Genomic DNA, 12,643 nt, shown 5'->3' on the forward strand with positions numbered 1-12,643 from the left:
TCTTTCAAAATCATGAAAATAAACTTTAACTAGATCAGGAAAGCACATAGACTATTCAGCTGTAACTATGGGATCAACCTTGTCAATTTTTTTATACAGTTTTTCTGGATGATGTGCACCAATTTTAAAAGTTGAATGTGGCCCATTTATTTTACCAGTTGCTACAGAAAACACTAATGAACAAGTGCGCTTGTGGGTATAGGCCAAGTTCTTGTCAATCAGTGTTACATCTGGGCTGCTGAACCACCACTTTAGAGTCGCTGGGTTGCTGTGTGTATGCTGTTACATTAACAGAGACATATTAATAATATTATGACTCTTGCTTTCTCTGATTGAATTTCTAGCTCTTCTGTTCAATTACTGCTGGATTGCTCCATTATTTCCTTCTAGCTGCTTTTGCATGGATGTGCATTGAAGGTATTCACCTCTACCTTATAGTTGTGGGAGTCATCTACAACAAGGGTTTCTTGCACAAGAATTTCTATGTCTTTGGCTATGTCAGTCCAGCTGTGGTCGTTGGAATCTCTGCCGCACTGGGATACAAGTACTATGGCACCACAGAAGTGTAAGTCGCTGTTTCTGTGTCCAAATCAATATACATAAGGATGCAATAGTCACAATTGCACATTTCAAGGCATTTTCTGCTGTTTACTTTTCAGATGTTGGCTCAGCACAAAGAATAACTTTATATGGAGTTTTATAGGACCAGCATGTCTAATAATTCTTGTAAGTATAATTTTCATTTTTATTGTAGTACATAAAACTGATAATAAAAGGTGTTTAATAATCACCCACCCATTGCCAGTGTAGCTGTGAGTGCTAATTATAGGGCAGAATTGGCTAATTTAGACCTTTTTATAGTGCCTCTAAATTATTTATATGCTGTACATCTAAATACTTTACTAGCCTGAAGAACGAAAGTTTGACCAAAAAAAAAAGCTGAAAATGAGATCTTTTTTTCTTACTTGCTTGCTTTCTTTTAACCCAATGGTTTGCAAAATTCTGTGAAGCATTTCTGTTTTAAGACATACCATCTTTGTATGTTGTTGGCATCTCAGCATGGCTCAGCAGGAGGTGTACACAGACACTACCCTAGCAGACAGATAATCTGGTTTTTCAAATGTTGTGTGACTTAATCTCTTATCAATGATCGGTCATCTTTGTAAGATTAGACTGTCATCTTTATGGTTTTATCACTCGCTTGTACCCTGTCATCATCAAAGCTATTTTAAACTAAATTGCGACGTCAGAGAAAAGAACCCGCTATTTCCCACGGGCAGACAAGTCGAGCATTGATAGCCCTATTTCAGCTGAGAAGAGGGCCTTTTTAATTCTTATTGGAAGTGGTTTCAAACCTGCAAATTTGGCAGGTATTATATGTTCCATTCTGAATTGAAACATTTTTGGTGCCTCAGAAGCATTTCTAAGTGCTATGAAGTTTAACAAACAATTCCAACTGTAATGGGGCATTATTGTGTATGACTGGGTTGACAGTGACGTGGCGATAGCCGGAGCTAACGGGAGGAAAAGGTACAGTGGTGAGGCCTCATGACATCCATGGTCAAGTCAGTTATAACCCTTTGTTATTTTTAAGCAATTTGGTGATATATGTGAGGTAGCTGAATATATATACGTATCTCAAAGCTGAATAAAGTGTCAGGTATAATTCTGGTCAAATTCCACCCCAAATTCCTACTGTAGATTGGGGGATAGGCTGGGAGCAACCTGCCAGATGCAATTGCAGGGTGATGTCTCCCCATCTCGCCCTCCTGGTGAGCACAGCAGACTTTGAGAGAGGTAAGGCACCGTAACCTCCCTTGGCTCAGTGCTTCTACGGTCAGATGGCCCTGATGGCTGGCAAGTTACCAGAGTAAAACAAAATCATGGGGAGAGACCATCCTTTGCTAGGAAATCCTTACAATTCTTAGGTTTATGCTGAGAATTTCCTATTTCCTCTTTGGACCTTATCTCTTTCTTCCCTGAAGGCAGAAGGGTTGGTATTTTTTGTGGTTGTTGCCTCTCATTCTTGTTCCTCATCTGCCTTCAGCTGAAGATTTTTGGGCAGTCATGTACAACTGCACTGTTAGCATCAGGAAACTGCATTATCAACCTAGACAAAATACCCCAAATGTATGCATGTGTAACCTTGTTTTCAGCCCCAGTTGAGCTGTGCCTGACGTGGGATCTTTGGTACACAGTATGGAGGCAGAGAGGTCTGCAGAGGTTTTGGTATCAGTCTAGCTGGCTGTGGAGGCAAACACTGCAAGCTGGGCTCTGAGACGCATAGCTGATCTTCCAGCAGTTCTTGTGAATTAAAAGAGAAAAGGGAGGAGACAGAAATTGATACAGACCCTATGCACCAATGTAGCCCTCCTATGGATGAGGATAGCAGCCAAACAGTTTCTTTTTTCCCTCCCACTCCTTTGCCTAAGTCAAGCCACACGAAGGAGCTGTAGCTGGACAGCAAATAGCCCTGTGGTTGTCTTGCTATTTTCTGTGTGTTATGGAAGTATTTTGTGATAACTTTTTTTCACAGTATTCACATACCTATATTATTGTCTATTTGTAATCATGCACTACTAGACCTGGGAAGAAAGGCAACCTACTTTCAGCAAGCTGCTTCATCTGCTGCGTGATTTTTTTGAGCATTTGGACAGCTTATTTGACGGGGTGATAGCAAATTGAAGCCTGAACTGCAAAAGGGATGTTTTCAAAGAGTGCAGGGAGATATGTAATTTGCTCACACTTTATCCAGGTTATTGTCTAAGGAAAATATGGAACACCTTATGAAAATAGGCACTGAGTGCAGAAGATCAAGTCAGTGTTGGATGCCTGCTTTGTGAAAGAAATGGTGGTGGTGGTAATTCTGTTTCCGTTGTCTTGTCTTCCTGTTGAGCATACTGCATGGGCACCACCGTGACAAAGATTAAACTTCCCAAAGTAGTGCCATTCATGAAGTCCTTTTAATTACAGAAACCAGTCTCTTTTCAAGATTTCCATTCTTCCTACAGCTAATTACAGAAAAAAAAAATTACTAATTAAGGATTCTGAAAACGAAATGTTATTTTTGTTCTGGGGTAACCAGATAGAGCATCACAACCCTCATAAAATCGACAAAATCTGGCAGCTTCATGTTTACCTTTAATCCTGAGCTTCATCTACTAATAGCATTGAGTTTGCAAGTTTTCCAAGATAGCCTGGAGAGTTTAGATACCCAGTCTCAGGAGAGCCACTCACCACAATTCTGATTCTTGTAGAAAAACATTAAACTCATTGTCAGCACAAATGCCCGTGTACCCAAATGGTGCTTTCAGTTTCTGTGAATGGGGACCCAGGAGATTTGTGGTTTGGATTATGCTGTAATATGCCTTTGAGACAGCATGTAAATTATGAAGAACAGAACCGGTTCTGTACCAATGAATTTTCTGTCTCAGGGCACATTGTTTCAAACACATCCTTGGGCTTTAAACCTGCAGTAATAGTGAAGCATAGGGAGCTCAAGTTTTTATCAGGTGTACAAACTAATTTCTCCTCTGATTGCCTAAGCAGTAACACTGCTTCTGAAGGTGTTTGCTTATTAAGATTCTACTAGAATTCTTAAGTGCAAAGAAATAGCCTTATTGATCCCATCTAAAAATTATTATTATTGTTATTAGATTGGTGACTGTACATGAAAAGGAGTGGGTCAGAAGCTCTTTAGATGGAGTTAGCAAAGAAAGGGCATTTTAAACCTTTGTAAAGCAAGCTGCAAGCTGAAGATAATTTCTACAACTTATTTCTTCCTCCTAATACTTGTAATCTTTAGAACCACAACCATTTTAGCTAAAACTATGCAGTAGATTAGATCAAGGCATACAAGTATGGAGAAAATATTTATAACAAGTATTTAAACTTTTTAATAGAAAAGTGAGTTTATCACAAGCTTTAAGGGACAAACATTTACAGACACCACAACCCGTGCCTGATTGAGGCAAATACAAATACAAGCTCAGAGATAAAAGGTATGAAAATGAAAAAAAATCCCTAGAACATTTTATTTTCTTTTGTAATACATTCTTACAATAATAATCTCCCTGTAGTAAAAAGTGTGTCAAATGGAAATAACTATGTGTCTGCAGGCTAATGTGGCTGCAGTTTTGATGAGCAGGTAACGTCAGCCAAGAACACACTCCTTCCCATTGTGGAGGACTTCTACATGACTTTCCCCACCTCTGACATGACAGTTCACTCTGTGTTGAGAGGGAGCAGGCCTATATAAGGGCTTTATTCTGCATCATTGATATTTTTGGAAACTTCATGTTTTAAACTCTGTGGACACAGGATAAGTCCCTCCACTTGTACCTATTGTGAGGGATAGCTATGTATTAGCCATCCAACTGACAGTAGAAATGACAACATTTGGAAAGCTTTGGCAGAGACTATTAATACTATACTTATGAAAGTCTACAACACATTAAAAGGACAATTTGGAAGAGAATTGCTGCTACACCAACTGCAGCTATAGGCAGCTCTTCTAATATACCTCTCTTCCACATCCTTCTCCCATTAAGTCTGTTCAGTCAAGCTTTGTGCAGCAAGTCACCATGATAACATGATTTGCACCTTTGCCCTATTGACAGAGTTGTGCAGGCTTGACTGTTGTACCCACTGTTGCTGCCACAATAAATAGGCATACCTCCGTGAGAAACCAGGACCCAGAAGTGTGGCATGTTGTAACATTAACAGGTGCAATTTCACATTTAACAGTGTAGATCTATCAGTATCATTTGTTGAGATCACCTCTGTAATAACAAAATTCAGACTTGCTCTTTCAGGTTGGAACATTTCCAAAATCGAACATCATCCAAATAATTCTGTGACTTTTATCCAAACATCCTAGTGCTGTGCAGTGAGGAGGTGGCTCCTATATGCTCTTCCTTCTTTTTCTCCTCTAATGTGTGTTTTCAGGGACCTTGAAGGTGTCTGGCTTGGCTTCAAACTCTAGTTTCTTGAAACACTTGGTAATTGTAATGTTTGCAACTACAAAAATGGCTTATAAATGGACCTTGCAATTTTCAGAGCGTTCTTGTAAACATGGCTTGGAACATACAAGGCAAGAATAGTTCTTGGGAGAGGTATCCTCTAAAAAGCCAAGTTCTTTTTATTAAGCATTCCTGCATGTAATAAATATAATGAGTAATCAACTGTAAAGCAAAAATATTCTATGAATTTCAGTGATTGATTAATCATATGGTTTTGAACTTTCCATGTATAAATGAATGAGTAAATGAATAAAATACACAGACTGCAGTTGCAAAATACAAAAAAAAAGTGACATATGAGTGATGAAAGCAGGCTAACAGTAGAGTAATGCTTTTCATTAAGGAACTGCCTGCATATTCATTAGAGCTAGTCGATTACTTAAAAAATATATTCATCAGATAATTTATTTGATTAATTTTACCATTAGTTGTCAAATAATTTATTCAACAAAAAAGGTAAAATTAATGGAATAGTGCATTCATCAAATCTTATTGGATGGCTTTAATACTTATTCAGTTCTGTACATTTAGGTTGACTCAGGATTAGTAATACTGCTGCAATCAATGCAGAAAAATTTCCTGACAAATCCATTACTCTGCTGTTTTCTCATATACTGACAAATCCCATGTACTTAATACTCTAATCTAGGCCATTCAATCTGAACATCTTTCTTGTAGAAAAGTAAATATTCAAAGAGTTTACGTTTTACATTTTTCCAGCCTTCAGTATTGGGTACGATCTGACAGGCCATTGCTCCCATTTAAAACAAAAAAAAAAAGGCGAGGGGAGCAGCCCCTCTGAGGTCAATTGCACCACACTGGTGTAATCAAGTACACTGCCTCTTCGGGCTTCTTCACATTATTATTTCTGTTCTTTAGTGGAGCAGCTCATGTTCATTATTCTTAATATTTCTTGGTATCCTAAAGATTGCTATCAAAAAAGTTCCCTGACCTCTGATCTTTGTCACAACAAACCATTCCACCATCTCACACATTTTTTTAGTGGATATTTATGCTTTGGAAAATTCTATGGGTTTTTTCCAAAGGGTTATTTGTGATAAATGCTCAGTTATGTTTCTTAGACAGATGAGAAAAGAATACTCTGTACCATTTACTGTATGTTTTTCAGAAAACAGCTGGTTTAAACATTTTTTTTTATATCTACTCTTGTTCCTCAGTCTGCCTTTTTAGTGGAAATAAATTTCCTACAGGGACTAGCAATGGCTTTATTATTCTTTACGAAAGAATAATAGTCCCCTTTTCATTAGCCCCTCTGCAGCTTCAGTTAAAGGTGTCTCTGTTGCATTTTTTATGCCATTGTGGATAAAGTGGAAATAATTAATTATATAGTGGCATTGAAGACTGAGTCTGCACCTTTGGTTGAAACAGATCAGTTCGAACCTCAGTGTTGTTCAGCAACAATACCTGCTGTGCTAAATAATCACTGAGTCGGAAAGTACTTGCCCTGTTCAGTGGACAGGACCAGCTTTAATCTCCAAGCCACAGCTTTCATACTGCCATACCCAATGGATGCAGTTTCTCAGCAAGACCAGGGTTTTCACATGGAATTAAGGTTTTTTCTTCCTTCCCTTTGTCATTAAAGCCACTGTTCTAAAGTCCGTGGAAACACTTGGAAAAGGAGGCTGCGGCCATTAGTTTGCAACATGAAAATTACTTGCTCTTATGTTGTTAGATAGGAACAAATTTGTCATGTAAGACTCAAAGATCCTTGAAGGATGTTCCATATAAAAGAGTTTTCTTAAAAAAAAAAATCACCTTAGCTAGTAGTGTTATGAGAAAAAGCATGTGAAGAAGTTCTCCCTCAGATTCACTGAAAGGACATTAAAATTGAAAACTCCAGCATGTCCTCTGTCATCAAGAGGGAAGCAGACAGACACAGCAGGTGTGGAGTGCAGTGGGTGCCAAGGGGAAGAGCACCCGCAGGTCCCAGCTGGCTCTGCAGATTTCCTGAGACGTCTCACAGCTCAGTGCAGGTTAATGTCCCAGGCATCCTCCTTCTTTTCCAGCAAGATAAATTGCTCAGTATTGTAATGGATCCATGTATATTAAGCCTCAGTGGATTTATTTTCAGGAAAGCCACACAATGTCAGAAGGAGGGTGATAGTTGTGGGCGACTCTCTTCTGAGAGGAACAGAGGGTCCAATATGTCGGCCTGACCCTACCCATAGGGAGGTGTGCTGCCTTCCTGCGGCCCGGGTCAGGGATATTTCTAGAAAACTCCCCAGCCTTATCCGCCCCTCTGATTATTACCCTTTATTGATAGTTCAGGCTGGCAGCGATGGGATTGCTGATAGAAGCCTGAGGATTATAAAACATGATTTTAGGAGGCTGGTGAAGTTAGTTGATGGAGCGGGCATGCAAGTAGTGTTTGCCAGTATTCCTTTGGTGGCAGGGACAAACACTAAGATAAGCAGAAAAAGCCATCTTATAAATGCATGGCTGAGAGGCTGGTGCAAACGCAAAAATTTTGGATTCTTTGATCACGGGGCGGTCTACTCGGCACCTGGCCTGAGGTCGGCCGATGGGAATTGCCTGTCTCCAAAAGGGAAATGGATACTTGCCCAGGAGCTGGCGGGACTTATAGAGAGAGCTTTAAACTAGATAGGAAGGGGGAAGGGGATAAAGCCAGGCCTGCTAGAGATCGGCCTGGGAAAGTGGTATTGGGATTAGGAGAGAGGCGAGGGGCTCAGCTGAGGTGCGTCTACACTAATGCATGCAGCATGGGGAACAAGCAAGAAGAGTTGGAAGCCATAGTGCAGCAGGCAAACTATGACTTAGTTGCCATAACAGAAACGTGGTGGGATTGCTTCCATGACTGGAGCACTGCAATGGATGGCTACAAACTCTTCAGGAGGGAGAGGCAAGGAAGGAGGGGTGGTGGTGTGGCTCTCTACGTTAGGGAATCCTTTTCTGCTACTGAGATTGTGACTGGGGATGATAACATTGAATCCCTATGGGTAAAGATCAGAGGAAGGGCTGACAAGGCAGACATCCTGGTGGGCGTCTGTTATAGACCGCCAAACCAGGATGAAGAGACAGATGAGGTATTCTACAAGCAGCTGGCACGAGCTGCACGGTCGTCAGCCCTTGTCCTCATGGGGGACTTCAACTTCCCTGACATATGCTGGGAGTACAGCACAGCACAGAAGAAGCAGTCTAGGAGGTTTTTGGAGTGCATAGAGGATGCCTTCCTAATGCAGTTGGTCAGAGAGCCCACGAGAGGAACTGCCCCTCTAGACCTGCTGTTCGCAAACAGGGAAGGTCTGATGGGAGATGTGGAGGTTGGGGGCTGCCTTGGACAGAGTGACCATGAAATGATAAATTTCTCAATTCATGGTGGAGCTTGGAGGGGGGGAATAGTAAAACTGCTACCTCGGACTTCCGGAGGGCGGACTTTGAATTGTTCAAGAGACTAGTAGGGGGAGTCCCCTGGCATTCAGTCTTAGCAAACAAAGGGGTCCAAGAGAGCTGGTTGCTCTTCAAGAAGGGAGTCTTAAGGGCGCAGGAGCAGGCGGTCCCCCTGAGCCGCAAAATGAGCCGGCAGGGAAGAAGACTGGCGTGGATGAATAGGGAGCTGTTCTTGAGGCCCTGGGAGAAAAAGAGAATCTACCGCCTGTGGAAGGAGGGACGGGCAACTGAGAATGAATACAAGGAAGTCGTTAGGATGTGTAGAGGTGAAATCAGAAAGGCAAAAGCCCAGCTTGAATTTAACCTGGCCACTGGGGTGAAAAGGAATAAGAAACTCTTTTATAAATACATTAACAGTAAGAGGAGGACAAAGGAGACTATCCACTCTTTGCTGGATGAGGCTGGGAATGTGACCACTGAGGATAAGGAAAAGGCGGAGGTTCTGAATGCCTTCTTTACGTCTGTCTTTAAAGGTCAGACCAGTTATCCTCAGGGTACTCCTCTCTCTGACCTGGTAGTCTCGGCTGGGGAGCACGCTAACCCCCCTGTGATTCTGGAAGAAACGGTCAGAGACTTACTACTCCAACTGGACTGCCACAAGTCCATGGGGCCGGATGAGATCCACCCAAGAGTGCTGAGGGAACTGGCGGAGGTGATAGCCGAGCCGCTTTCCATCATCTATCAGCGCTCCTTGTTGACGGGTGAGGTCCCGGAAGACTGGAGGATTGCCAGCGTGACTTCCATTTACAAGAAAGGTTGTAAGGAGGATCTGGGGAACTACAGGCCTGTTAGCCTGACCTCAGTTACAGGGAAGGTTATGGAACAGATAGTCTTGAGGGAGATCATGCGGCATGTGCGGGATGGCTGGGGGATCAGGCCTAGCCAGCATGGGTTCATGAAGGGCAGGTCCTGTTTGACCAACCTGATCTCCTTTTATGATCAAGTGACCCATCTGCTGGATGAGGGAAAGGCTGTTGATGTGGTCTACCTAGACTTCAGCAAAGCCTTTGACACTGTCTCCCACGGTATTCTCCTGCAGAAGCTGGCAGCCCATGGCTTGGATGGGTACACTCTTGGCTGGGTAAGGAGCTGGCTGGAGGGCCGGGCTCAGAGAGTGGTGGTGAATGGAGTTAAATCCAGCTGGCTACCAGTCACAAGTGGTGTTCCCCAGGGGTCGGTGCTGGGGCCTGTCCTCTTCAATATCTTTATTGATTATCTGGATGAGGGCATTGAGTGCACCCTCAGTAAGTTCGCAGATGACACCAAATTGGCTGGGAGTGTGGATCTGCCTGGGGGTAGCGAGGCCCTACAGAGGGATCTGGACAGGCTGGAGAGCTGGGCTGAAGCCAATGGGATGAGGTTCAACAAGACCAAATGCCGAGTCCTGCACTTCGGCCACAACAACCTCAGGCAGCGCTATAGGCTTGGGGCGGAGTGGCTGGAGGACTGTGTGGAGGAAACGGACCTGGGGGCACCGATTGATGCTGGGCTGAGCATGAGCCGACAGTGTGCCCGGGTGGCCAAGAAGGCCAACGGCATCCTGGCTTGCATCAAAAACAGTGTTACTAGCAGGAACAGGGAGGTAATTGTCCCCCTGTACTCGGCACTGGTGAGGCCGCACCTCGAGTACTGTGTTCAGTTTTGGGCCCCTCACTGCAAGAAAGACATTGAGGCCCTGGAACATGTTCAGAGGAGGGCTACGAAGCTGGTGAGGGGTCTGGAGCACAGGCCTTATGAGGAGCGGCTGAGGGAGCTGGGATTGTTCAGTCTGGAGAAGAGGAGGCTCAGGGGAGACCTTATAGCTCTCTATAACTTCCTGAAGGGAGGTTGTAGTGAGCTAGGGGTCGGCCTTTTCTCTCGTGTAGACAGTGATAGAACTAGAGGCAATGGTTTCAAGCTGCGCCAGGGGAGATTCAGGCTGGACATTAGGAAATATTACTTCTCGGAAAGGGTAGTCAGGCACTGGAATGCACTGCCCAGGAAGGTGGTGGAGTCACCGACCATGGGGGTGTTCAAGAAACGTTTGGATGTTGTGTTGAGGGATATGATTTAGCTGAGAAGTATTGGTGATGGTTGGACTGGATGATCTTTTAGATCTTTTCCAATCTTGATAATTCTGTGATTCTGTGAATCAGTTTGGTTTTTGTTTGGTTTTTTTTTAATTGCTTAATATTCATTTGGTGATTCTTTACATTGCCTTGCTATAAGCATAGTTACTATAAACACATATGCTTACCCTAAATTGTTAACTAAAAGGACACCATAGGTTTGCCTTTGATAGATAGACAAGGCTGATTATGTCTTTTTGGACTTTCTTAGTAATTACAAAATTACTACATCCACACTACATATCTTCCTACTCAAATCACATTTTCTTCTGCTATTCCACTGCCCCTTTGATTCATCACTTGCAGGCATCTAGAGAAGAAAATTCAAATTCACAGGAGTAATTGCATGTGAACACTCTGGAAATCTCACTTGGTCATTGAAACAGCTCTTTGTGGCTTTGCGTAAGATCGTAAGCCACAGCATGGGATTTTGTGACCACATCCACAGCAGAATGATTAATATTTCTAAAAAGCAAAGGGCCGCATCTGTTAGAGGTTTTGGCAGACTGTGGAAGGCATGGACATCTTTCTACCAACTATTCACACCTCCAAAATAGCAAATACAGCCTGTTTTCAGACTCAACATCTCAGTCACGCTCCTGGTAGTTCATCCATTCACTGAAGCTAATTGTGCTCAAAGACAATACACAATAATTTCACTTCTCTTTGCCAGGTAAAAATACTTCTGCAGGGCTCCTGCATAAGGCTCCAGATGCAGCGTAAGACAGATTTGCATTTATACCATAGGAGAAGGTATAACATGTAGTGTGAAGTCTTTGATGCACCTGGAAACAGTTCACTAAACAGCCCGATTTATGTCATTATCAACTCCCAAGTAAATACACTTTCTCAAAAGCTTCTTAGAAAAGAGGAAGAGTAAATCTATTAATTAATTATACTGCAAGCAAGATAGACCCCAGTCCTACCACTGGATGGAGCTGAACTAACATTATGGCTGAAGTTAGACAAAGTTCTCTTGGTTCATCTTTCCTGCCCTTGCGTGCAGAACTGAGGTTAAATAAAAATATTTACATCAGTATGTGTTTAGCTTTTGCAATCCAATAAGAAACAACATTGAATACAGAAGTCTGAGAAGCTGTTTACTCCAATGAAAAATATAGAAACCCCATCTATTTATTTATTTGCAGCTTCCCATAGTGTTCTAAAAATATAAAGGAAACACTTAACTGAGTCTAAATCTACAGCTTGAGGTGTGTAAAAGAACAGCTTTGAAATATTCAGATATGAAGAGTAACCCTATGCGAAAATTATGTATTTCCTGAGACAGAGTTTGAAACAAACTCATTTAGATATGTTTTAACTTTTAAAACAAGTGAAAGTATTAAAATCTTAGAATCATAAAAATCCTGCATTCTTGAAAATATTTCCCAAAAATATAGCCTAAAGGGGAGTTGTTAATGGTTTTGTTGCATTTTCTACTCTCTGATAATCTACTGCTGTATACCTAAAGCTTTCGAGAAGGTATATTCACTGGGGACGTGAGAATGAGATAAATCAGTCAGGAGACAAACCCAGACTGTTTGACTGCCAGCTTGTGTCCAATTTTATGCAATTAATATGGCATACATTTTCATTTTGAAGCTTAAACTGTTGTATTGTTAATAGCTTAATTCCATTCTCCCCTGACTGAAATAACGATGACGCACTGAATGTTGTCATTTTACCCAGCCATTAGCCATACAGCCAGAGAGACAGAAATGTATTGCTCTCTGTGGCAGAATCCAGACCATCACAAGCTCATTAATTCAAACACTCATAATGAGGGTCATTGTAAAGACTGATACAGACACAGCTGCTCTGAACTTCAGACATTTTTTGAAAGAGCCAAATTCAATATGATATATGTAAAAAATTCAAGTATATGCCTAAGAGAGCAGCAGGAGGAATTTTCTCATTCTTTTTTGTGAGATCTGACATCAGCATATAGATGGTTTCATCAATTATTGAGACAGAGATGAAGAAAGGAAAAGGGAATGATTTGGGGGGTTCGTTTTTGAAGTTTGAATGTAAAGTGCTCAGGCTGAATCAGAACTAGTATGTCTGAATCTTTAGAATTAGCTGCCT

The 12,643-nt window shown here is 41.9% G+C and overlaps 1 protein-coding gene across 3 annotated transcripts in view; it reads left to right on the forward strand.

The window, feature by feature from the left end:
• ADGRL4 (adhesion G protein-coupled receptor L4) overlaps positions 1–12,643 on the forward strand; it is an 80,190-nt gene that overhangs the window by 56,970 nt on the left and 10,577 nt on the right. For all 3 annotated transcript variants that reach the window (XM_086753127.1, XM_086753130.1, XM_086753129.1), the window contains 2 exons: positions 345–565; positions 660–726. In XM_086753127.1, coding sequence (XP_086609253.1) covers positions 345–565; positions 660–726 — 288 coding nt within the window. The remainder of the gene's footprint in view (positions 1–344; positions 566–659; positions 727–12,643) is intronic.

The sequence above is a fragment of the Chlamydotis macqueenii genome, chromosome 8 (assembly GCF_036417535.1).
Source record: "Chlamydotis macqueenii isolate bChlMac1 chromosome 8, bChlMac1.mat, whole genome shotgun sequence".
NCBI lineage: Eukaryota > Metazoa > Chordata > Aves > Otidiformes > Otididae > Chlamydotis > Chlamydotis macqueenii.